This window comes from Podarcis cretensis, assembly GCF_951804945.1.
Source record: "Podarcis cretensis genome assembly, chromosome: 10".
Lineage (NCBI taxonomy): Eukaryota > Metazoa > Chordata > Lepidosauria > Squamata > Lacertidae > Podarcis > Podarcis cretensis.
Window position 1 is genome coordinate 54825294 of NC_137179.1, and position 27955 is coordinate 54853248.

The following is a 27955-nucleotide window of genomic DNA, read 5'->3' on the forward strand; positions in this document are numbered from 1 at the left end:
TGGTTGTCTGCTGCTGATTTAATTACTAGATTAAACCCAAGATGAATCTCTGGATGGCTAAGACAGTAAAATGCGCATAGCTGTGTCTTAGAGGATTGCATTAAGTGCAATTAAAAAATGCATAGAACAGACTTGGGAACTGGTGTGAAAGATTACTAGAAATATATATGTAAAAAATTCACTTGTGGGATAGTAGTATCTCTTTTAAAAGAGTGAAAGGGGTGGATTCTATGCTGAGTGTGTAAATGCCACGTCCAGAAGAATACTGGTCTGGAAGAACCACCCTATCTCTCATTTTTCCCTGTTTGCTAGATGAAATTCACTTAGGGGTTGTATTTTGTAGCTTACTGGCTGAATAAGTCTCATCAAATGGAAGAACAATGTCAACACCTTGTTGACATGTTGGTCTATGCTAAAATTTGTTATAGACTGTGAATATATTGTTCCTCTCAGTGCTGAGCTGATGAAACCTTTGTGCAGCACAGAAGCAGAAATCAAGGAATGTGAGCTATGTATTGTGGGAAGAAAAAAAAGTAGCTTCAATTTGTATTGCTCTTTAAAAAAAAATTCAACCCAAGTTGGCATTTAGAATGCAATTTTAACTTTTTATTTCCTTTTATCTTTCCTCTCTCCCTCAACATGCTGTGCCACATTTCCAAAGATTGCTGTGTTCACTGTATCTTGTCCTGCTTGTTCTGCGAATTCGTCACCCTCTGTAGCCTTGTCCTGGGACAAGCGTCATGTGGGGTCTGCCCAGTAGAAGCCTGCTGTTGCTGCTGTGGAGAAGAAATGGGAGATGACTGCAACTGCCCGTGTGATATGGACTGTGGCATAATGGATGCCTGTTGTGAATCATCAGACTGTTTGGAAATTTGTATGGAATGCTGCGGGATTTGTTTCCCATCATGATAACTTTTTATCACTTTTTTCTGCTTTCTTAAAAAACATCAACAACATAACTGGAGAGGGTTCAAGTTTTTGTGTGTTACTCCGAAATAAAACAACAGCTGCTTTCAAAGGACACATTTAGACACTCTTGCAGCAACCTGTTTTTCTGCACTGTTAACTTGATTTTATAAACAATTGTTGAAGAAAAGCAAACTCATAAGAACAAATGCTTGATGGTCTAATTTTCTGTAGTGGGTGGTTGACTGTGCAAAGACCTGCTCACGCAGGTAAAACAACCATTGGTGGTTGTTTCTGGATAAAAACAAAAGGGTTTTAGCCCTTTGTAGTTTCCTGTTGTGTGCAGGCAGGGGGTTGACAGAGTTTGCCACCCCTTCACTAGCAAACAAGTTACTAGAAGAGATAGAAAACAGCAGAGTTGGAACAAAGTAACAACAATTTCATGAGGGCTTTCCACTTAAGTGAATCTCTTGGTGGGAAATATTTGTAATGGTTTTTTTTTTTAAAAAAAAATACTTTTTACTGTGTTTTTTGTTTTAACAGCAATGTGAACAAATATTTTATTTTCTCATCTGTAGATTTATATAATTTAAGTTTTACCTAAAGTGCATCACGAACAAACTGATTCATATTTTACAATACATGTCTACTAAATAAACAACTCCAGTTGAGATCAGTGGTGCTTACTTTGCAGTAAGTACAATTGCAACTTTAAAGCGCTGTTCTCCCCATCAAATTAGTATACTATACAACTATACAGTTGATTCACAACTTGCATGGAGGTTACATTCCAGGAAAAGTTGAAATCAGGTACATAGTCATGGAACCACACTTGTGTGTATCCCTACATTTCTGAAGCTGATGCACTGAGTGTGTTTTGCCTCCCATGCAAGGAGGAGAGATTTTAAACTCTCAAATTTGCTTACAAAACTCTGAGAAGCTCTTGTGGGGTCATCCAAGATCTCGTAAGAGCTTCCCAGAGTCCAGTAAGCAAGCCTGAGAGCTTAAATGTTCTTTTCACGCCAGGCTTTCCTGGCACAAGTTACATGTGTGCAAATTTCCTGGCACAAGTTAGATGTGCAAGGTGTGACTTCTCTGTATTTAAGAAAAACTAATTGGAAGTGTGATGACAATTCAGGGAAGTGCTGTGTGTTTCCTTTTGCCCCCATCCTCCAAGTCTTGCGCATAAATTTTTTTTGGTATTTTTATTTAAGACAGCAAATGCAGAAATGTTGATGTTTCACACAGCAGTCATGTTAAGAATAAAGGGGAACTGGGTAAGACTTCCTACACAGGAAATGCTTCCCAATGAATTGATTAATAAAGCTGATGTTTTTAAGTTTTAAAATGTTGTGTGATTGTTTGATAAAGTATTTGAAGTTATTTAAAGAAGGACGCAGGTGGCGCTGTGGGTTAAAGCCTCAGTGCCTAGGGTTTGCCGATCGAAAGGTCGGCGGTTCGAATCCCTGCGGCGGGGTGCGCTCCCGCTGCTCGGTCCCAGCGCCTGCCAACCTAGCAGCTCGAAAGCACCTCCGGGTGCAAGTAGATAAATAGGGACCGCTTACCAGCGGGAAGGTAAACGGCGTTTCCGTGTGCGGCTCTGGCTCTGGCTCTGGCCAGAGCAGCGATGTCACGCTGGCCACGTGACCCGGAAGTGTCTCCGGACAGCGCTGGCCCCTGGCCTCTTAAGTGAGATGGGCGCACAACCCCAGAGTCTGTCAAGACTGGCCCGTACGGGCAGGGGTACCTTTACCTTTACCTTTAAAGAAGGAATATCATACTATTGTATCTTAAAAGTAGCAGCTTTGTAGTAAACGTTTAGGAGTGAACAGCACACTTTGGAAATTAAATTTGCCCTAAATAGTTCTCATGGCATAATTGAAATCTAACTCAGTGCATTGACTGACTTCCAGATTTCCATACACTGGTGCTAATTTACTGTGACTTCCAAGAGTTTTTATGTGACTCATTAATTCAGTTTAATTCAGCTACCTGGTTAACCTGATTTTTCTTCGTAAGTCCAAATTTCCCAATGGCCTGTTGGTTTGGTAATGTTTGACCTTTGTCTGTAGGTTATACTTTCTTGATCCAAACACAGTGGCAACCATTCCTTTTATTGTAACAAATGACCCATGTGTGTGGCAAATAAAAATTCCAGGAAAATGAAAAGTTAAGCCTGAACCTTCAAACACTGATTTACCAATGCTTACTACTGAGTTGTTACTGGAAAAGAAAATGTTAAGAATATACTTGGGTATTCTATGGAGCTACCTGCTTGCTTCTCAATACATTTGACTTGATAATACAGAAGGAGTGCCTTTCTCTCCTCCTCTGGTAGCTTTCCCCTTTTCTCTTTTGTTGCTGCTGCAACTGTAGGATTGGATTCTGATCTTTCCTCCATTGTACTTCAGAGAGAGAGAAAATGTCAGTAAAATGTTATTTTTATAGTGGCATGATTTCATGGATGTTTTAGAAACGGAATTTTTTAGAACAAACAAATTGAGTAGACCAGTAAGCTCCGGGTTAAGGCAGAGGGGGACTCAGTTATGCCTCCTAAAAGTAAGGAGCATACCTGTCAGAGCTGCCTCTAGGTCCCAGCTCACAGAGGACCAACGCGAGGCTGTCGTTATGTACAAAAGTCTTTATTGAGGTTCAGTTTCCATTTCAAAGCCGCAGCGCGCAGCTCTACGTCTTAACCCTAGACCGGCGAAGTACCGTCTGAGTCTCCTCCCCTATGACACCAGTTTAAGATCCTAGCCCTGCTCCACCTTTTACGCTGCTCTCTCCTCCTCTGGGTCCTCCTGCCCGCTGGGGCATTGCCCTTTCTGGACTCTTCCGACGCTGAGTCGCTTAGCTCCTCCCCCTCCCTCCGGCGGGCTTTAGGACCCGGTTCCCAATCCTCATTCTCTGCTGTCCCGCGCTCCTGTACATTTGAACTTGCCTCTCGCGCCAACCCAGTGACCTTCCTCCTGACCGTTACACTACTTCTGTCACTGCTTCCCTCTTCCGGGATACTGGCCGGATCTGACCTCCCCTCCGTTGTCTGACTCTCCGATGGAGGTGTGGTCAGCCCTGCCTTATCTTCTCTCCCTGGTGGGGAATGCACTGGCCCCGATCCTTGGGACTCTTCCCCCCCCACTCTGCTCTGGTGGGGAAGCTGGTCCTGATCTCCAACTACTGCTCTGGGAGTCCCTGCTGCCCCCTTGCTCCTGGGGCGTTCCCCTTGGGAACCCCCTACCCCTGGCCACTGGCGCCCCCTTCTGTGAATCTTCCGATTCGCTGGAGAGGCTCATGGAATCCCTCGGTCCACTGTCCTCTTCTCCTACGCTCCCCTCGGATTCTTCCCCTTCGCTCTCCATCTCCTCTCTTCCCTGTGCCTCTGCTCCTGAACCCCTGACAATACCTAAAGACAGAAGTAGCACATAGATTGAATGGTGGTGCCCAGAGGGCAACTGGGAAAGGAGGATACCATAGGGAACAAGATGGACATGTGGTACATTGGCCAGCTTTTGCTGTTGCAGAATGCCCTGATCAAGGTTACCCCAGTCTTTGACGTAGGTATTCAGTGTCGCCAGACAAACCAACAACCAAAAGCACTATTGGAGCACATTTAGTGAAACGAGCATTTCTGTTTTGGAACTTTTGTTTTTTGTATGCTGCAACCATTATTATATGGCTTTGACTCCTCCCCCCCAAGTTATTATGTATCAAGCTTTAATTAATCCAAGAATATTTAAGGAGAATCCAGTATCGTTCTTCAAAAATGAATTACTGTACATATCTGTTCGTACTGTGTTTTCATCACCTTTGATAGTCTATTTGTAATTCTTTTTACCTTATAGAACACTTCATGAGCAGAACTAGTGTCACACTGTTAGTTCAAATATGAAAATTATGGGAACTGTACTGAACTCCTCCTCCTAGAATGTGATTTCAGTATTAAAGGAAATGCAAGGGTTGCATCTATTTTGTTGTTAAAATTTCTAACTACTCCACTATAGCACTTCTTTATGCAGTCTTCAAGTGCAAAATACTCAATAGTGGAAGTTTTCTAGCTTGGGACATATAAAGCCTTCAAATGATTGGGAGTTATCATATGATTATTAACATTTTTTTTATTCCGAAAATAAAAAATTGTGTGAATTGTTTGACATGCTAAATATATCCTGCTACTATGTGTCATAGAAATATTAATGGTGTGTAATATTTATCTCCACAGGAGAGCACATTAGTGAATAGTTTTAAGAAACTTTTTTCTATGTTTAGTTTCTTAAAATTCTCCCATCACTTAGCCTTTCTGGAGCCAACCTTTTGGGAACCATCTATGATTAAAAGTTAAGCAGTGCAAAAGTGCAGTTAAAGTAACAATTTTCTCGTCATCAATTCTGTCCATTTAACGAAGACAGAGGTCCTCAGTTAATACAGAATTGTGAACTCTTCCATATATATTTTTTTTATAAAAAAAGCTTGTTACTTGCTCTATGACCTTTCTGTTAACTGGATCATTTGATATTAAACACTATTTTGAAATAAAAAAATTTATTTTGAATCCTTGCCTAGTACTTTTTATTACAGTTTGTGTTTTAGTGCCATAAGTGTGCTGATGGTTGTTGAAAGAAACAGACACTGCTTTCAGTGTGGCTTCCTGTTACACCCATTACTGACTATCCTGTTTGCTCACTTTGGAAGTCTTGGATGTTATGAGTGGAATAATTTACCCCTGCATAACATACTGAACTTTGAGTTCCTGAAGAAATAATTTTGGTCACAGTAATTTCATTCTAATTATCTGTAATATGAGCACTAAATGACCAATTTAATCCCCTTTGTAATTCTTTTTACGTGGAATAGTACCTAAAATTGCATGATTGCATTTGAAACATTTACTAAAGTGTTCCTTTTCAGGTTACTAAAACTTTTTATGTCAGCTTAAATATACAGTAGAGAATCCTGTGTATATCTGAAGGAATGCCCTTGAAGGAAGATAGATGAACACATGTTTATTGTGCTAGCTAGAATAAGGAAGGTGTGAATAGCCCTAATTTCCTTAATCTCTGTGGGTGATCCCTACCCTGATTTTCCATCTAGGAACAAAATTAGTTTGCTTCAATCTACTTGTGACCACAGTTGAAAGTTTATATGTACCTGAAGGTTTTGAGTCCTTTCGATGCAAGCACTTGCGTTTTTGTACTGACATGATTCTGTGGTTGCCAATAGCTGTAGTCCACATATTTCCTCCCTCTGTTTCAGTCTTCTGCAGCCATGTACCTTCAAGACATTTTGAACTGCACAATACCCATCAGCTTCAGCCAGCACAGCTGTGATGGTTGGGACTGAGAAGTTGCAGTCCAAAAAATCTGGAGGAACCCAAATACCACTGACTATTTTCAAACTATATGGTACATGTTTATGCAGTACACTATAAAGGACATTGTTGTTCCGTCCTTGCCCCACCAGTAGCTATTCATGGCTCACTCTGGGACAATCTGTTTAAGGCATAGAATAGAAGACACCTAACCATTGTAATCAACTCTAAACTATTTATGAATTTGCTTAATGTTTAACTGTGTTGTTTACATTGTATATGCATGGAATGTTTGTTGCATATAGATTGTGTACTAAAATTTCCCAAAAGCTTTCAATGAAGTAGCTCACCAAACACTCCTGACTAAGTTTAGGAGTTGTGAAATAAGAGAGCAGTTCTTTAACCAGTTACTGATCCATAAGAGGAAGCAGAAAGTTGTAATAAATGGAGGGATATTTTTAAAAAATGGTGCCTCCAAGGAACAGTATTGGGACCAGTGTTTTTTAAACTTGTTAATACATGACCTGGAGTTGGGGTTGAGCAGTGGGAGAGTCAAATTTTGTGATGAAAACAAATTGTTCAGAGTGGTTAAAAGAAAAAAGGATTGCAAAGATCTTCAAAGGTAACTCCTGAAAGTGGGTGAATGGGCATTAAAAACTACACACGTACATCTATGGGGTGTGTACAGTAAGTGACGGACCAGAAAAAAGATGTTGGGATTGAAAAGAAAACTGCCCTAACGATGTAATACAAATCTATGGTGCAACTGCACTTCGAATACTGCACTTGTATAGTTCTGGTTGCCTCACCTAAAAAAAGATACTGTAGAGCTAGAAAAGTTTCAATCAACATGATCATCTTTCTTCTTTAGCGATCACTCATAGCCGAGTAAGATTGTCTTCCATGAATACGGTCTCAACAGTGTGTCTGTAAGTGACTATGGAGGCCACTTCTGGATCTGCACAGTGGAGATCCTTCCACAGTGGAGACATAGGTTTCTGGATGGTAGTTGATCATGGTGAGGATTTGCCAAACGTGCCTTCCTCTTAGCTCATTTCTCCCTTTCATTCTGAGTTTGCGCTTCTTCAAAGTCCATGATGCCTTTGGTAGAGGCTGTTTTCCAGTTGGAGCACTCGCAGGCCAGTGATTCCCTTTTTTATTTTTATTTTTGGCCTTGAGAGCTTCTTTAAGCCTTTTTTGTTGTCCAGGGCTAGAACAACTGCATCAGAAGAGGTTTCAACATGTGGGGCTTTATAGTTTAGGAAAAAAGGCAAGTAAGGCATGCTTGATAGAGGTGTATACTATTATGCATGGTGTGGAGAAGGTGGATGGAGGAAGGTTTTTCTCTCCCTTGTGTGGCTGGAACACAGAGTCACCCAATGAAGCTGACAAAACAAAAAGTATTACACCATGTGTTACATAAACTATGAGATTTGCTACCCGAGAGTGCAGTGGCGTTCAGTAGATGGCTTGAAAAGGGTTTAGGCACATTCATGAGGGATAAGGCTATCACAGCCATCACAGCTGTGCATTATATCCAGTGTTGGAGGCAGACTACCATTTGTTGGGGAGCACTAATGGGGAGAGTACTGTTGCACCCATGGCTTGCTTGTGGGCTTCCCATGGACATCACTGTCTGAACAGAATTTCAGACTAGATGGGCCTTTGGTCTCTGGGATCTTTTATGTGCTTGTGGATTTTGATATTCAAGCTGTCCAGAAGATGATGCTGTATATCCACAGATAGTATTTGATGGAGATGTTGCTGAATCCACATCTGCAATGAAAGTGCAACCTGCGCAATCTTTTGTCTCTTATGTCAAACAACAAACCCTAACATAGTGCTTACAAAACACTTAACTTTTCACTTTCAACACCCGTCATTCTGCTCAGCAGCCAAGACGGATTGCAGTTGGCGATGTGCTTGAGCCGCTTATCTGCGTTGCTCATTTGCATGCTTAGACCAACAGCAATAGTCTCTTTTCCCTGTATCCCAGCAATATAAAATACTGAACAAAGGTGAATAACCTCTTATCCATCAAACACTCAAGGATCCGGTCTTCTATATTGTGGACTATAATGTGTTGTGTTGCCTCTATCTTTTATGTATCCTTGTCTACACAAAGTAACTGCATTCTGCTTTGCAGTCAGTGAGTTTAATTAGGAAACATTCACTTACCGGTATTTATATAGAAACTCCTATCCACCACTCTATGGGTGACTTAAACTTTAGAACATAATCATTCTATTCTAAGTTTGGATGCTCTAAAAGAGAGACTAGTCTAGCAATGTTGTGCAAGAGTAACCAGTGCTCCAAACCAGGAAAGGAGCTATTTCATCCTGGCACTTCTAGTGTGACTCTTTAAGAAAGGTAAGTGTTTTCTTTCTGTTATGAATTGCTAAAATTTACATGTATTGGCACATGTATTCTCCCACTCCAAACCCCATGGCTATTTTTTCCCCTAAGGGGAGGAGTGAGGCAACCTTCCATTTCCATGTTTTTTAAAGAATCCAAAGGTTGTATCTCATGAGTCCTTGTTTGGTGGTTTAACAATAAAGGTGGGCTCTAGCTGTGTATTGATTGTGTGAAGGTAGGTTTCATTTACATAGCAGTAAAGCAGCCCCGATTTGTGCAGCATCCCATGTATATTCAAAGCCCTCAAGGTTATTGCAAAATCAGTTTAAAATAATGGTTTATGGGGTCACACAGTGCTTTGTGCTGTGTACTCCTGGCTTTCAAATCTCTCTGCCAACCTTGTCATGGTTGCTCTGCTTAGAACAAAGTCCTTAATTTAGTGTTTGAAAGTGCATAACATAGGCTTCATGCTATATTTACTAGAAAATCATTCATTACTTATTAAAACTATATTTAAAAATAATTCTGAGGTCAACCGTGCACATTCCATTTGCTGTCCAAAGCTGCATACATTTACATTATAAACACCCTCAACCCTCATTGCTTCCCTTTGCTTAGGTATTTTCTTACTGTCGTACCATTATTTACTGGCTCATCTTTCGGAGTTGAATGCGGCTTGTAAACAACTGCTGTAAGGGCTTTGGAAGCCTAGTAGCAATCTCTAAAAAATAAAATAAAAAGTGTCCAAAAGCCCTTTATCTTTTCCTGAAGTCATGATACCTACCCTCTCCCAAAATTGCCTTAAAATCAATTAACAATCTTCCCACTTTTGCTAGATAACCACAGTGGCTTTTAAAATGTACATCTATAATGCAGTATTTTAGATTTGAGTCTGTGCTTTAATAAACAGTTTTTAATAAAAAACTTGTATTTATACAGAAAAAACTCTCCCATGTTAGAAGTAGTCAAGAAGAAGTTTGGGGATCCATTAATGTATCATTACTTTGCCATAAGTAAAGCATTGGTAAACATGGGAAGATTTCATAGATTATATCTCAGGGGACACATAGGATAGCAGGACACTCTCAAAGCTGGGTATTTTGCAGTAGTTTAAGTTGTCCGTTGTTGCTTCAGTTTTTTGTACACCGCTTAGAGATATGTTTAATGTATTAAGTGGTATACAAATTAAATAATCAAATCAAATAATCAAATATTAGAAGGATGCCTGTTTAGGGCTGCTTTAGGTGGCTAATACGGATGATCACTCCTCAAGTTACCACCCAGAAGGTATATCTGACGTTTGACCATAGAGCGCCAGGTAAACATTGTGGCTGGATATCCATTCTGGTCTTCCGGAGCATTTCATAAAGAGAACTATGCCCTTTATACTGGTCTTAGCTGATCATGTATATACCATGTTTCTTCAATATTTATCAATGTAGCCCTGGTCAAGCCACTGAACTGCAACCCCAGTTTATCATCTGGTTGTCAGAATGCATGAAACGAAACACTTTGAAAGTGATCTACAACAATTCATGAATGAATTCTCATCTTTCAGTTATCTTGGTTGAAGTCCGTTGGAGTAAATGGCCCACATTAAAGACCCATCTTCTGAAGAGGTGACATTTAGGAATGTTAGCAATGCAATGCTATACATGTCTACTCTGAACTAAGTCCCACTGAGTTCAGTGGGGCTTATTCCCAAGTAAGTGAAGATAGACTTGCAGCATAAAACATATAATTATATTCACAATATGTAACTAGACTGCTTAACTTTTGCACAAAATGACTGATATATGAACATATAATTTGTGTGTCCTTTCCAGACATAAACTTTCACTAATCTCCAATCGATGGGAGCTAGAAAATTTCAGTTTGAGCCAAGCCATATACAACCTTGTAAGTTGACAATCTTGTTCCTAGAGGAAGATCAGTACATTTTTCTTAATGTTGGGAAATCATGTAGTCTGTTACATCCATCGAAGTGTATTAGGAAGAAACTGGCAAAATGAAGCTCCAATCCTTAAACTGCTCCACTAGCACACAGCCCATTAATTTTCTTCAGGATTATATTGGCGCTGCATTTTGAGGATTGCTCTTTTTAATGTAAAGTGAATTATGATTAAACAATATGGTTTTGCCAGTGTACCTATAAAATATAACTCTCAATATGTCTGTTCTGTGATGTGAAAGCAAGACTCCTTGATTACATAATAGGTTTCAAGTGATGGCTCATAATCTACAATAACCTTCAAGGTCATGAGCTCTGTCTGTAGCAGAAGAAATCAAATAGTTGGTAAGTGAGATCTCTGGTTTGGTTGAGGGCGACTGTCTTCACTGGGCTTGAGTATAAGTGAAAGGAGGCACACCTATAGTTGAGTATTTATATTCGGTTTTCTTACAAAAGAAATATTAATTAACTATATTTACACAATTACATTTTGGTAAACTATTATGCCAGTTTAACTGTAACGCACTTTCTTGCTAAAAATATATTAAGGAGCAATCCAAAAGCAATTTAGCGGCTGAAAGGCATTATTTTGTATGTAATTATTCACAAATTAATGAAGAAAATTAAATTCCAATCACTAGCAAAAGAATGAAGCAGTGGTGAGAATCAGAAGTACCGATTACTTAAAGCAAAGCTGTGAAATGCATAATAGAATTAAAACATTCTTTTATTCAAATTCAATGCTTAAAAAAGAACAAGTCCATCATCTTGAAATTTGACTTGTAGCTTGACATTAAAAATAATATGAGTAGAATTTTCAGTGGGGTAAGCACAAAACTAGTTCAAGTAGTGTCACTCTCAATTAATGTACTCAGGTGGTGTGCCCATTAAAATTCCCACTTGTGGGTTCTGTTCTCTATGCAAATGGGGTCATTACCCGGAGAATTTAATTGGGTGTGACACTGGGAGTAGGAATTTTCCTTTTAAAATAAACCCACTTGCACACATTTTCACCAGGAATTTGATTGTTACACATCCTTCTATTGTTTGGCTCTATAAATATTTACCAAAAAGCCGGATTTGTCTTCACTTATTTATTTATTTCTAACAGGTGATTCATAATGCATCAAAATGACTTTGTGTCTTGCATATGCAAGACTTGGTGGAGGTCTTTGATTTTGTGTGGGTGGGTGCTTTGTTTAACATCGCATTGTCATTTCTTTAGTCTCCTTTCAGGCCATCCTACAGTGTTTGACTGTGAAAAATGCCATAACAACACTGTTTTGAAGCCTATGGAACTGAAGGCAAATACAAAACGACTGTTTAATTTATGAGAAGCTGGTGACATCCCCCGACAACTGAGAATTACTAGTTTTGTAAGTATAGGACCTATTAAGTACAAAATTCCCAATTCTACAAATTCAGACTGTCTACACACACACACCTTATATATATCAAGGAAATAGCCTGATAGTCTAGGTATTTTGGGTGACACATTCTTTTGACCACCCACAAAAGGGGAATACACTATGAGATTGAATATTTGTGCTTCTAAAAAAACCCCAGTTTTTGCAAATGTCCAGAAGTATAAAGAAAATTAGGCATATACAGAAGTGTTACATGTATCTGTTGTAAAATTTGTTTCCTTTCATCCCTCCCAGTGGCATCCCTTAGAGCAGTGATTCCCAATTGGTGGTGGGGTCCATGTAAACCACCCAGGGAGTTTGTGGCACCATTGACATAACAAAAACTACCATAGAGTTATCTAAATTTTCAAAAGTAAGGGGTCCATGGCTTGGCTTTTGAAAAACAGGGGGTCCGCCAACCTTGAAAATTCCACCAAACTTGATTATCTAATTATTTACTTGCAGTTTTTTTTTTAATGTAGGGGAATATTGAATATCATTTGGTGGGCACACCAAATATCTTAGAATTCTAAACCCCCCCCCCCCCATTCCTCTGCTTGTATAGGCCAGGTCCTGATCACAAACTAATTCCTCAATGAGGTTTAAAATCCTCCTTGGCACAACCAAACATATTATTGTGTGTCTCCCCATTCAACAGGCTTTCAGCCCACCCATTCCTAATTAGCCAGACAATATTTAGTGGGCACCCACCTATTTATTGATGCAGGTAACACCACATTTCTAAGGTTCATGGTAGTTGTTTTGGTCACACTCAACTGCTATCTTACCTTAAGCAGGCCTGCTACGATTAATGGGACTGTTCTAGACTACTTTAAAATTATATATGAAAGAATGAAGTTATACAGGTAGATGTAGAATAGCCCGGGAGCAGAGGAGATGAGAATATTGTGTAAAGTAGTGGTTTAGGATAACAAGTAAAAAAGGGGGAATGTCTTCAAAGTGATGGGGTGAAGAATCTGCTCGGGCCTAATTGTTTGAATAATAGTTAATTTCTCCTGCAAAAGGTAAAATACGTTCAGTGTTAATTCGAAAGGCAAAGCTAAATTGAACTCCCTGAGAAAATACTTTTAAATACATGAACTTCCTAGAAAAATAAACATCATAGATAAAAAGTGAATTTGCTTAATATGAGAAGTTATTAAAAAGTGGGGAGGGGGTTAAACAGCAATGTACTGCTTGTTAAGATAAATAGTCCACTCGTATAGCAATAAAACATTAAAGTTCAAATATCCCACAGGGGCTTATTGAAAGTTTACAAGACAAGCTCCGGTTTGACATAATAAAGGAACTTTGGGATTTCAGCCTCTGGAACTATTGTGGCTTTGTTCACGCAACTTGAAAAGAAATTAGCATCTTGGAAGCTCTTGGCACAACGTTCCTATCTCCTAGTTTCACGTTTTGGCTTTGCCACACATACAATAGTTCGAACTGGGACAAGGTGACAATGTCCTGAATTAGGACTATACCATTTCAGATCACAGGTAAGGAGATAACAGTGTATAATGTTTCTCCCTTCAAAATTGCCTCCTGAGGTAAACACACCCTGCTTAGTGGTAGCGCCATGCATGAATCTTAACACATGCTTGGCAACCCTTTTAGTGCATTTGTGTTGTTTTTACGGATATATAAAAGTGGGTCTAAACATAATACAATTCTTTTTTTACTTCATTTATATGAAACGTACATTATATGTCTGTGCTTTTGAATTTCCACCAGAAGTACATAATGACCTTCTGAGCTATCACTAATGGTGTTATAACTTCTACAACGTGAAAATAACACTATCATGGGCACAATTTGATCACAGTTTGTCTTTTTCTGCCATTTCCTTCACCCTTCTCTTATAAATGGCACAGATAAAAGAAATGAAAAATGTAAATAGCGTCATGGAACTTATCCAGGCTTTTGTAAAAGGGCTTTCTCGGTGACTGCTCCTCAACTCAAACTCGCTTCCAAGGGAGGCCCATATAACTCTCTCTCCGATGACATTTTTTACCAGCAGATAAATACCTTTTTATTTAAACTAGGGATAGACAAATCGCTCTATTCTCTCAGATTCTCATTCTTCCATTCACCAATTCACCCCATTCCTGCTGCAGTTTGTGAATTTTTAAAAAAGAGCCCTCGTGAAAATTCATTAGCATTTTAGTACCCTTTTCTTCTGATATACACATTTTTGCATGTGGTTTTTGCAAGCAGTTTCCTCCAACTGCATACATTTATTTTATAAATAGTTTTACCAATATATGGACTTTCTCCCAATATGTACATTTTTTGGTTGGAGAAAATTTCAGAAAATGTGCATTTCAAAGGATTGCTGCATTTTGATTTATTGTTTCAGGAAGTGTGAATTATGTAGGTTTGTATTCAAAATGCAAACCAAAGCAAATTTGTCCCCTGTCCTAATTTAAACTAGGTGCTTGGCGTGTCCAGCTTGATCTGTATTGTTATTATGATTATTTGTAGTAGTTGTCATTGTCACTCCATAACATAGGCAACATACAGTAAGTACAATATTTGCTGCCTATTTTAAGTTGGTTTTAATGGGATGCTGTTTTATTGACAGCTTTTTATCAGCTTCACTTTTATATTTAGATACACCATTGTCTCTCTGTATTCTTTTTTTTTTTTTTTTTGCAGTTAGCTGCTTTGGACATATTCCCATGGAAAAGCAGGGTATAAATTTAATAAATAAGCAAAAAAGCAAACGTGTGTGTGTGTGTGTGTTTGTGTGTGTGTGTGTACCACAAACATGATACCCCTTGTAGATGTCAAATATTCCTTCACAGGTAGGACATAGGAATCCTTTGTAGAGAGAAGTGCTGTGTTGTTTAGAGGGTTTGGAATTGAAAGACGGTTGTTGACTTCAAAGCCTCTTACTGGTACAAGCATCAGAAACTCAGAAACACTTAAAATAAATACCTAGGGCACTCTGCAAGTTCACATTCATGTTTCATTCAGCAATGCTTAGTTGAATAACCTTATAGACAAAGTCACAATAAGTCACCCTACTTTGCAACAACTGAATTAGAACTGATACACATGTTACATACCATTCAACCTGACAAGTTAAATCAACTACTCCAAATGCATTCTACCCTGTTCAAGAGCATTGCAAAACTAGGGCATCAAGTTGAATTAACACATAAATAACAGAGTTGGCCCTGTAGGTTTCCAGCACATTCCCATTCCACATTAAGAAGTTGGAAGGTGGAAGAAGAGCTGATGCTTCCAGAGGCGCTCAAAGTGAGCATGCAGACAGTCTCAAAGCTTGCATTATCTTCTCCTTGAGAAATCTTTGAAAATGCTGGATAGGGGCCAGCAGGCAAATTGCAAAGGAAACAATACAGCGTGAACCATATGCACTTCTCAGCCAAAAGTAACTCATCTGGGCTATTGTCTGTACACAGCTTGATATGGAGGGAATGACTATAATCTCCCCTGGATGTTTATGCGCACACTGTGATTCTCAAAGAGCAATCTCTATTGTGTCTGAATTTCAGTCTGTTGATATTGTTTTAAAATTATGTATTTGTGGCGAGTTGTAAGTCGCTTTGTGACTTTCCTTTGTAGGAAGCGATGAACTAACTAGATTAATTAATTTGGGTGGTTGTTGTGGCCATGCTCAACCCTGGAGAATATAACCCGAAGAGAACTTGGCACTGCTATATCTGTGAACTGCCTCCAATTGAGCCTCAGCATGAAGGTGTCCTCTTTGTGTACAGTGGTTGTATGGAGGCAGCCTTGCATTTGGCATTAGTGGGAAGGGCTCCTAAACACATGGGACACTTCTTCCTTAGCAGGAACTCATGCATCCATCTGCAGGCACATAGGACTCCTGCACACTAATGCAGAATGGGTAGCTCCCAGAGGGCGTGGCCAGTTGACACAATGATGTCGTGTGCAGGGTGAACGACTTGAATTCTGCTCCATCCTCCATAAGGGGTGCCAACTTGAAAAAATTTGGGGGGCAGGTAAGCCCCGCCCCACATAACCACATGACACAGTGCACACACACCATTTGAATGGCAGTGCCCATCAAATTTTTTTTTCGGGGGGGGGCTTAAATATTTTAATAGGAAGGCCAAGCCCCCTCAGCCCCTAGGAGTTGGCTCCTATGATCCTCCATGTGTTTGCTGTAGATGTGGAGGAAAAGGTCTGGATCCTGCCAACTTTCAGGTGTATACTGCTAGGTTCATTTTGTGTATTTATATATATTATACACATAACACCTGTTTAAATAAGAAGGATATTATCTGTCCTGATCTATTTCCCTAAGACAATGACATAAAGATACTGAAAATAGAATGGATAGTATGTGTATATATGTATATATAAAATATATAAACACACACACATATATTTTATTTTCAGTATCCTTATGTTGCTATCTTGGAAAAATATATCTGACCTTCAGATAAATATGGTGTTTCCTATTTTACTTTGAAATGTGTTAAATTAAGGAATACATGTGTGCGCACAGACACACACACTTACTTAGCCTCTTGTATTTTGCATCCTAGTAATTTTTCCCTTTACTTGTAATGCATGGAAGAGCCTCGTTTCGTGTTTATTTTAGGGGCTGTTCGGTGACATACACTTTGAGTCATTGGAATAATTCTCTGTATTTAAATCAAATGCTTTCTTATAATCAATGACCTCCTTATACAGTGGCAGATTGCTTCTGCATATTTAGCAGCTTGGTTCATCATATATGGAGATGGTGTATTATACAAAATCATGATTCAAGGACAGAATTATTCCCTTGATTGGACTTGAAATCTATTATTTTTTGTTGTCTGATGTCAAAACATCTTCATAAATATTTCTGCAATTTTATACCAGTGGTTCACAGGTCCACATGATCTTGGGTTCCCTTTGTCACTGTTTTTAGGCTTCTTGTTTTGAAAATGACAATAGGGGTTTGCTGTTTAAGTTTTCAGGGAATTTCTGGCACGGTAGTTCATGCTGTGAACAGGTTTTTCTAGTTCTGCTGCTGGGCCTGCCTCTGATCTTTTAATGTTCAGAGCCATGCAGTCTTCCCTAGGCTCTCATATTTTCTTACCCCTGCTCTAAAAATAGAAGAAAAAGTTATCCTGCCTAGCTGTGCAGAAAGAAGCCCCACCAGCAGCAAAATGGACAAAACCCTCCAGTTATAATGAAGATAACTTCTTTGATCCCCTCGTACCCCTCTCCAAACCAAAACACTTCTAAACAAAATAAAGTCTATTAGTTATAGTTCAAAGAGAAAAAGACTTAGGAGAGTGACTGGGTTTTTTGTGTTTTTTTAATTGAACATGCATGAGTTAGTTGAAGGTATGGTGGAACTTCACCTTTCCATCAAAGAAAGAAAGAAGAAATATACTACTTGTCCAGATTTTACTGAATGTATGAGGTTCTTCAATAGCCCATCAATGAGCGACTCATTATTTCCATCTCTTTCCATCTACCTTCCAAAACCAGACGTTTACTGCTTAGGTCATCATCAAAGGCAGGACTCAGGACTGAAGAGCAAACAGCAGCTGTTTAGGAGGAGCCAATGGGCAGCCTAGGTAGGTGGAGCTTCGCCATATCCAGAAGGTTATTTCTTGAGAGGTTGCAGTTAAGTGGCTCACCACATGGGGCAGTGGCTAGCAGCTACTGGCAGCCTGACAACAGAACAGCAAGCACCAGGTGAGCTTTTTAGGCACACCTGAAAAATACCCTCTCCCTGGTCGCAGCTGTCCAGTTTCAGATGCTGGTGGTGTCATTTAGTCATTTGGTACTTCGAGTTGGACCTGGAAACGAGCTGGTAGCCACTGTGATTTTAAGAACTGGCAAGATATATTTTGGTATAAGGTAAAGGTAAAGGGACCCCTGACCATTAGGTCCAGTCGTGACCGACTCTGGGGTTGTGGCGTTCATCTCACTTTATTGGCCGAGGGAACTGGCGTACAGCTTCTGGGTCATGTGGCCAGCATGATTAAGCCGCTTCTGGTGAACCAGAGCAGAACACGGAAATAGCGTTTACCTTCCCTCCAGAGCGATACCTATTTATCTACTTGCACTTTGTACTTTCGAACTGCTAGGTTGGCAGGAGCAAGGACCGAGCAATGGGAGCTCACCCCATCGCGGGGATTCGAACCGCCGACCTTCTGATTGGCAAGTCCTAGGCTCTGTGGTTTAACCCACAGCGCCACCCGCGTCCTTTCTATTTTGGTATAACTGGCCCCAATTAATAACCCAGTCACTATGTTTTATCACTAATTACAGTGTGCAAAGTTTGTACTCATTGAAGTGGCTATGAAGATTTATGGAACTTATTGACAAGGGGAAATCAAAATAAATATGTAACCCGGTCAGGTCAACATCCTTGAGCCATGCACTGTGGGCAGTTGAATAGCCATGAAATTGAAAAGCTGCTTTAGGAAACATAAACTTTGCATTGATGTTTCATACCTGAAACACAATTGAAAGCACCCTGCTTACTCAGAAACTAAGTCCCACTGAGTTCAATGGGATTTACTCCGTAGTAAGTATGCATAGGATTACAGCCTTCATTACATTTAAGTACTCTTGCAAAGGAACTGAACATGCCTCAAACACCAGGCTTAATTTGCATGCAAATTTGAAAAAGAACCTTCCCCCAAGATGCTTATCCCAGTCTTTCCCCAACTTGGTGCCCTCCAGATGTTTGGAACTTAGGTCCCATCTGTTCTAGGCAATGTGGCCAATTCAAGGATGTTGAGAATTGTAGGCTAACAAGCACCAAGTTAAGGAAGACTCCCTTTTCCTGTTGCCACCACCATATTATCAATAGTTTTTACTTCAGGAGTGAGGAAGTTGTTGTCCTCCAGATGTTGGACTGCAACTCCCCACAGCCCCAAGCAGGCATGTCTATTGGTTAGGGATAATGGGAGTTGTATTCCAGACACATCTGGAGGTGCTCTATATTTTGCTTTCTGAGTAAGCCTCAGAATTTAGTACAGCACTGGCTGTCCCACAGCTCCGATCAACATCACCTGTCTTTTCTCCCTCGTTTCTAGAAAAAGCCATCTTATCCCAGTTCCTTTAACAGCCCAACTTCCTCTTGCGCTCCATTTAATGCTAACCTGTCTCTGTTCTACTGTACCTGTCTTCACAAAACAGTCTGGGTTTTTTGTAAAGTCTAGTAGCTTGGTTTCTCAAAAAGCTTAAAAAAAAAACCCCACCAAAAAACCCCCTCACAATTTCATGTTTGCTTTCTAAGTTGCTCTTGTGAAAAGAAGCACTATTATCTCAAGTCCTTATTTGAAAATTCGACGAGCCTGTCATTTCCCCCTTCCCTGACTTGCATTTCAAAGCCATCTGCTTCTTTTTATCATCTTGTCTACTTCCCCATTATAGTTATACATTATGATATTGAAGCAGCCTTTGATCGTTTTGTAGTTTGCTTAGGTCCTTGTGTAATACACTCACTTGCTTGTCTATGAACATGTTCACTTGCTTTGTGAGAAGACTGTGTGTCAGTGAAAAAGACTGTACCAGCCTAATCTAATCTGTCTATTTTTTTTTTAATCATTTGACATGTTTTGTCTGCTGTTACCCTATCAGCTTTGTCTTTCGCGTTTTAGCTGAGTCTTTCTTGATAATTAATATATCTACTCTGGGGACAATAATTAATGCACTTCCTCCACTCTTTTATATCTTCTTTTCTTTGATACTGCAAAATAAAACCCATTATTATTTTTGAAGTTCTTTTATCTCTTTTTTTCCCTCCCCCATCTGTTCCTGAAGTGACCCTAAAACATCAGCAGTTCGTTTTGTTCTGATACAGCTGTGGCAAAGCAGAGATGTCGGTGGTGGTGGGATCTCTCCTATTCTTATTGGTGTTTATCTCACATTTTGGCAGCAAAGTATAAAAATATTTTTTGTGCCAATTTCTGAACAGTGTAATCTGATACAGAAGTCTGGTTGAGTTCAGTGGGGCTGTTCTTGGGCAAGTTTTTGATAGGGCTGCAGCCATAATGTCCCTACCTTTTTATGATGGCAAGTGTAATGCTAAGGATTCTTGCATTGCACAGGATTGGACTAGATGACCCTCAGGGTCCCTACCAACCAGCATTTGAAATTCGCCAGGCGCATTTTGTACCTGGCTATCTGCCACTTGCAACCAAGTGAAGATGCCCGGGCACCAGGGTGGCACTTGGCGTCTCCACCATCTGGAGGTGCATGTCTGGAGATCCCTGGATCTTGACTGTTTTCACATACTAGCAACACATCTTGTAGAATTCTATCCATTATATTTTATCTGCACAATCAAAATGAATTGCAGGAACCAAAAAGTCATATTGGAAAAATACAACTTTTGAGCTGTCTGCCCCCAAAATGGCAACTAGGCGTTCTGTTTGGCGACTGCAACCCTGGTTTAAGGAGCCATCCGGCGCCTAGCCTATATATCTGAGTTTCTAACACACCTTTAACTCTACAATTCTGTGGCTATATGATTTCAGTAAGAGCAGTCTATGCAAGCTCAGAGCTTGTTCTACCACTCTGACCCACTGGACGTTTTTGCCTTACGGCGATGAACTGTGGATAGCCTTGAGCTCCTGCTCTCACCCCTCTGCTCTCTTCCTCCAGTGCATCAGGGCACCTTTTCCTTTTAGATTTACCTGTCCACTCCTTGCACATAACATCAAAAAATAATAATAATATGGCATTACTATTTTAAAAAACCACATTTATTCTGTGCCACTGATGTGCAATTTCTGTAGGCCACTGTGGCTAAATTTTTCTCTGCTCTTTTAAGGTCCAGTAACAATGTGGTGTAATTGTTAAACAATACAAAGATTAACAATATGTTAAGATGCATGTTTTCAAGAGTGGCGTTCATAATTTAAGCTGATGTTTCTGTGATGGCTTACAGCACACCTGCTGGGAGTTCTTTATGAGCTGCTGTTTTCCATTGGTGTATTTACAGCAACAAACATAGCAGGACTTTTTCTACTTAGTTTAGTATTTTAAAAAGCAAGTAAAAAATTATGAATCATGCCCTGCTGCTACATCTTTTAAATTATCTTAACCAGACAGGTCTCTCTTAAAATTAAGCACTGCATTATTTCCTAGAGAGCAACTATAGGAACCATTTAACGCACATAAGCAATGTAGTGACAAACACAAGGGAGGAATAATATTGTGCAAGTGTGCTTTGTAAATTAGAGCCGGCGTATCTCCTACGGTTATGGACTTTTTGGACACAGAGGAATGGTGGAAGGAATCAGCTGGGGAATCACCAAGGGAAGAAGGCTCAGAGCCTGGGGATAGGTGGTGGGATGACAATGAGTGGTCAGAGGGAGAAGATTGTTGGATGTACCGTAAGCTGAGGAGGTAATTGTGCTTAGTGAGCAGAGAGAGTCTACAGCAGAAAGGTCAAGAATCGGATTCAGAGGCTGAAGGAGGAGGGTGGGAGGAAAGAGGCCAAGAGACAGAGGTGAGTCAGGCTGGTGAAGAATCATGGGCTTCTCCCCCTCCCGTGTCAGGAGCAGGTCAGCAATAAAACACTCAGTGTCAGTGAAGTTGACTTCCTATTCAAAAAAACCCAAGACAGCTCAAGCCTAGTAATCACAGAAACTTGCCCCATGAGATGGTTGGGAGGACTGAAGGTCCCCACTTTCCCACTGCTCTAAAGTAATCCTCCCCCAGGTCCTTCCCCAGCAAGGTGAGGCTCCTTTGTCTTGTCTCTTTTTGCTCCACTCTCTTCATTCCTCTTTGTGTTCTGGGTGTCCTGGGGGAAGGGAGCTGGTCACAGTAGGAGGGGGAAACTCCCTGGCTTCTTCAGTCCCACTCCTTTCCAGCCTTTGAGTCTAGACTGCCCTCTTCCACAGCCACTTTCTGCTCACTAAACGCTGGTACCCTTTCAGCTTCCAGCACCACCACCTCTGCTTCCTCTTCTGTCTCTGGCCATTCATTGCTGTCCCACCAGGGGGCTCTGAGCCTTCTTCCCCTGGGAGTTCCCTTGGGGGTTCCCCAGCTGGTGCCTCCCACCACTCCCTGGCATCCAGCCAATCCATGACAACAACTCCCCTCCCCCTGTCTCCCAGAAACATGAGAGGCTTCCGGGTCATGTGGCCAGCATGACTAAGCCGCTTCTGGCGAACCAGAGCAGCGCACAGAAATGCCATTTACTTTCCCGCTGGAGCAGTACCTATTTATCTACTTGCACTTTGACGTGCTTTTGAACTGTTAGGTTGGCAGGACCAGGAACCGAGCAACGGAAGCTCACCCCGTTGCGGGGATTCGAACCGCCGACCTTCTGATTGGCAAATCCTAGGCTCTGTGATTTAACCCACAGCACCACCCGCATCCCAGCTGTGGGTGGGCAGGGACCTTTAATCTCAGCAACTGATTCCATAGAGAAACACCTGCTGGGAATGAGCTGCTGTGCTCAATAGGCGTGACACTCAGCTAAATCTGTGGAGATCATGTTTTTACTAGTAAAGACGCATTTTTGCTCCAGCTTTCGACTGTGATTACTGACCTGCACACTCTGTGACATGTACTTTGATCAATGATTATTATTGGTTTTAGTCTGTTGCTTTCTTATCATGCTAACATTGCTAATTTTAACAGTAAGTAAGCTGATGAGTAGTCTAGGTGTTCCTGCAACCCCTTTGCTGTCATGATCTGCATGTTACAGCTTCATTTACCAGCTTTATATACCTGCTTTATTGTCATAGATAACATTGAAAATGATAAAAATCCATTTTGCATTCTTCTGGGGAGTCTGCTACAATTATAATGTGATTCCTTTATTTTCCCCCCTAGGTGCAAGTACCAACATGTTTAATTGTAAAAATACATTGACTATCCCACGCATATAAAAGCACTTCTTGTAGAACATTCTGGCTAAAAGCCAATGTACTGTCTATTACTTTTTCCTCACTCTTTCCTCTGTATCTCCTTCTATCTGCTTTGTATTTTGGAGTGTGGTTTGCTGATCTATTCTCAATGCGTTCAGACATCTGTTCAGATATCATCACCCAGTTTGTTGTGATGGTTCCTGAGATAGAGAAACCATTTTTTGTCTACGTTTGGATGCCATTTCAAATCAAGATGGCAGACCAAAATGTTTCAAACTGTGCCACCACTGAAGATAACGCCACCTAGTGGCATAATAGTTCCTGAGATTGAGAATCAGGTTTGAATCTATTTTTGGATATCATCAGATGCCATTTTCAATCAAGATAGAGACCGAACAGTTCCAAACTGCATGCATATGGACAACTCTTAAGATCTTGAATCAATATGCTAGACTAATTATTTCAAAACGGCACTGATTTTAACCAAATTTGACAGGAAACTAATAGGGCCATGCACAAGATTGGGGCAAAGCCCCAACCCCAAACAAAATCAGGACAATTCAGGAGGATATAGGCTTTGAATGAACTGAATTAAGACAGAATTGGGACATGGGTGGCGCTGTGGTCTTAACCATAGAGCCTAGGGCTTGCCAATCAGAAGGTTGGTGGTTCGAATTCCTACGACGGGGTGAGCTCCCGTTACTCAGTCCCTGCTCCTGCCAACCTAGCAGTTCGAAAGCACGTCAAAGTGCAAGTAGATAAATAGGTACTGCTCCGGTGGGAAGGTAAATGGCATTTCTGTGCGCTGCTCTGGTTCGGCTTAGTCATGCTGGCCACATGACCCAGAAGCTGTCTGTGGACAAACACCGGCTCCCTCGGCCAGTAAAGCGAGATGAGCGCTGCAACCCCAGAGTTGTCCGCGACTGGACCTAACGGTCAGGGGTCCCTTTACCTGTACCTTTAAGATAGAATTGGCCTGGCTTGGGCTGCCAGGAGTGATCTGTTAGTGGGGCAGAAGACAAAGGAGAGGTGGGCAAGAAAGACACACCTGGACAACTACATTGCAAACATTAGGGAAACATGAATATCAAGTGTGTTTCAGTCCATGTATTATTTTGAAACATGCAAATTAAGTATTTACTAAAATGTAATTTGCACCTTTTTGAACCGAATTACATTGCAAAAATTAGGGTGCTCATTAGATTTGATGGAGCATTAGATTCAATTGCAAGCTTGAAAACCACCACTGACACAGCAAGTACTTTTTTGGTTTCAAGGTTTTGAAAATTGAGGGGTGCATTATATTTGATGGCACATTAGATTTGTGTAAATACAGTAAGTGAATTGCATTTCTTGCTCATCACAAACTACAGCACATTTATATTTATTGTGGCTTATGCTGCAGTACACCTGAAATACACGATACACTTGAAACAGTGATCTGCTGTCATGGTCATGATTTTGTCACTCCAGAATTCATGTCCATGTTACTGTGAAGAAGTTTCCATTAGGACGAATGAATGCTTCCCACCGGAGCCCAAACAGCACCTGAGTTTTAAATCAAGTCTATGGTGTGGGAGAAATAGGTTAACCCTCATTCTGTGCACCACTCTCTTAATCCTGATACACACACAATCGTGCTGATTTAGATTTTTTTGTTTGTTTTAATGGGTACACGATCTCCATTCACACATTTAGCATTGCACATTGTTTGGCCCTAATGCAAGCATTGTGAAGGCAATGCAATGTAGTGTCGACAAATGGGGTCGACAGTCTCTCATCCAGGCACACCAGCTTGTCCCTGCAATTGAGGGGGCCACATCGCACGACACTGATGTCACACATGTCATGCTGATGTGCCGTGAGCATGCCGCATGGCTTCCACGAGTGACGTCAGTGCATAATGCAGCACATCACCGTGGAATATTGAGGGGCCCTGGCTCCTGCCTTGAAAATTTGGGGAGTGGCCTTCACCCCCCCCCCCCGATGGTGCCCCTGCTCCCCTCCAATGTCCTAAAGCCTTGAAACTTAACAGCGCTCCTTGACATTCTGTGATGTCAAGGCTGTGTATTGCCCATTGATATTAGAGGCCTATACGTGTTCTGGAGCATTTCAAAGGATCGAATTATCACAAAGCCTTTTGGCATAGCTGACCACCTTCCACAGCTGGGGTTTTAACTTTTCTGTTCCAATGCAATAGTGTTTCTAGGCAAAGATAATTCTGTGCCAACCTCATGAATGCTGCTCTTTTTTGCATTCAATTATTCAGGACAACTCAGAATAGGGTGCTTTGAACCATCACCCCCCCCCATCTTCCTTTAATAATAAAAAATACTGAATTTCCATTTTCCTTATTTTTGAATGCCTTACATTTTTCCACTGCTTCCTTATTAATGCCTTTGTTTTAAAAATGGGGCACAGAGACTCATGATCTCAGCAAATATCTTAGTGAGTATACTTTTGCTTTGGGGCAAGCACAACTTAATATTCATAGATCTTGGAATGCAGCAGCAGAACGTGAAGAGAATCAATGTGGATTCTCAAGCATTAGGTACTGGGGCTAAATATCAGATGTGAACAACTTATCAGAGGATTGGCAACATTATTAAAGTATCATGTTAGAGCCAAGATATCTCTTAAGTTTCAAAAATCCATGGAAAGGAGGATGCTGGTGCTAGTTGACATTTCAATAAAATATGGCTAAGAAGAAAATACCGTGTATAGAAAGTTCTCAACAGAAAACCACAGAATGAAACAATAAAGCGGGAAGGCAAAGCAATAAGGTAAAAAATAGATCCCACAACTTGCATTTTAAATCTGGGAATAAATTAAATCCAAATCAAAGGCCGGTGTTGGCTTAATTGCATTTGTTTTTATTTGTGTGCACAGGCCAACATATATATATATGCGCAAAATAATGAAAACAAAATCCGAATAGGTGTATCTATATGACAGGCTACTGCTTCCACTTGGGAAAAAAATGAGAGCTTTATTTTTTGAACCAGGGTTCACCTGTCCTTAGAATGAGCATTCAGTTCCAGAGCCAAGATCTGAAACTATGAAGTTTATTTCTATCATCAAACATAAAACAGTCTACATACACCTCCTACCAATAGGGCACAACCTACAGGTCAGAAGGTGTGATGTCAAGGCTGTGTTCTGCCTGGTAGCTCCCATTTTTTGAGAATTAAGCACTGAAAAGAACTGTTTAATATTAGGATTGCCACTGTCCTCTGCTCAAAGGGTGATTCAAAGCTTGTTTGTGTGAAAGCATAGCAGCGTTCTGGGACTGCACGTAGATGCGCCAAAAACCCTAATTTCTTTGCTGTATCCAGGAAATGTGCCTCTGTGGCATCAAAACAAACATTCTGTAGCAGTATTCTATTCCTAAAACATCCCCTCTAGTCATACCAAAGATTGCAGTATGAGGTACATCACTGGTTAAAAGGCTTGTTTCAGAACAGCAAAGTGACTACAAAAAGCCACAATTCAGTGTGCTGTAAAAGAAAATGTGCATTTTTTAAGACTGGAAGAATTCAGCATAATAATCCTGTTTAGTAAACCATGGTTTACTAAGCCAAGGATGAAAATTGTGCAAGTATGCTCTGCCCCTCCCTCCTTCCCTCATGTAGCAGTTGGTGCTGCGATAGTTAATTTACGGTAAGTGAGAGACTCTGATTTGATCCTGGATTCCAATCTGCAATACGAAATCTGGACCCAATTCTAGTTTCATATCGTGGTTTGAAGTCCACGATGAAACCACATTTCCTCAGGTCAGATGTAGCAGGAAACTCTTAGCTAAAGTAATGGTAGGCCTGTACACAATGGGAGAGGTAAGGTGGCCTTTATGAGGTACACGTTCCTTTGAGGACAACTTTCCAGGAGGTTCATGACAATGGTGGGTGGGGCAATGGCTGTGACTGATCCCTTTGTACAGTAAACTAGATTCAGCCATGCAAAATTCACATGTTTCTACACACACACACACACACACACACACACACACACACACACTTCTTTCTCCATCCTCCATCCAAGTGCAAAGCCATCTGAAGAGGACACAAAGCAGGGTCATTGAAGAGTATGGCTTGGAAGGTTTCCAATCAGTATATGGTGTATATTCCTGATGACTATGTTCTGCGTCCACAGTTGGAGTCAGTAGCATAGGTGCTGGCTCCAGGGGGCCAAGGTTCTTTGGGCCCCATCCATCTTTCTTCAGAGGGGACACATCACCCGTTGTTGAGGCCAAACACGGAACCGGGTTCAGAGCAATGTCAGGACATTGCGTCGCCCCCCCCCCCCATGTTCTTTGGAAGACAGCGCCTCTGCTCAGTAATGCTTCTCATGACCAGTTGCTGGAAAGCTCTTCTCCTTTGGTCCTGGTGGCAGGTTATACCACTGTGAAAACAGGATGCTAAGCTAGATGGGCAGCAGGCTCTTCTTAGGTTCTTATGCCCAGAAGGTGCATACAGTGCCCAGGCATAAGATCCCCTACTTATGCTCTGTAGGAAGTGTTTTCTTTCACCTGTCTTGGTCATACTGCAATTTGATTATGGGACTCCAAGTTCTAAGAGAAGCCTATGTCCGTGCTTGCTGTTTTTTTACAGTGATGGATGTAAAACAATATTAATTGGCACATTAGTGTGGGTTTTTTCTTCTTTTTGGGGCGTATGGGCATTTTAAGAATACCCAGATTTGTTTGCATGCCTGGTATATTCCCCACCCCCTTGCCACCAGCTTCCCAGATGCTGGTATTATTAAAGGCAATAAACTGTAATCACTCCAAAGGAGGCTGATGATAGCTGGAAGTAGGTAGGCGAAACATGGCATGTAAATGTGTGTGCACAAAGCCATTTTATGGCCCTGAAAAAGACTGTACAGTATATGATTTGCAACAAGGTAGGCAAATCCAGGCCCTCCTGCGCTCCCTTAATGAGCGACATTCAGCTATGCAACAGTATTGAGAGTAGTAAACTGCAAAATATCTTGCACTCTGTCTTTCTACATACACGTGAAACTCAGTGGGGTGGCTTGAGGAGAATACATCGGCATTATCTGGACTCACAATTATCTTTTCAGTTGCTTGGAACAATCTCTTTTCTCCAAACAGAGTCAACAGTAATGGAGATCTATTTCTAAGGTAGTGGTACATTCTCCTTAGAGAGGGGCTACAGTGATGTTTGCTAAATTTTGG

At 40.8% G+C, this 27955-nt stretch overlaps 1 protein-coding gene and 1 long non-coding RNA gene across 2 annotated transcripts in view; one reads left to right on the forward strand and one right to left on the reverse strand.

Annotated features, from left to right (window-relative positions):
* The window catches only part of MDFIC (MyoD family inhibitor domain containing), a 43186-nt gene extending 40932 nt beyond the window's left edge, over positions 1-2254 (forward strand). The window contains exon 6 of the mRNA XM_079994458.1: positions 662-2254. Within this exon, the coding sequence (XP_079850584.1) occupies positions 662-909 (248 nt within the window). The 3' untranslated portion in view covers positions 910-2254. The remainder of the gene's footprint in view (positions 1-661) is intronic.
* LOC307225991 lies at positions 2093-5586 on the reverse strand. The gene is made up of 2 exons (XR_013843212.1): positions 4310-5586; positions 2093-3478 (listed from the first exon to the last, which is right to left on the reverse strand). It is a non-coding gene; the product is annotated as an uncharacterized lncRNA (long non-coding RNA).
* Between the last annotated feature and the right edge of the window lie 22369 nt (positions 5587-27955).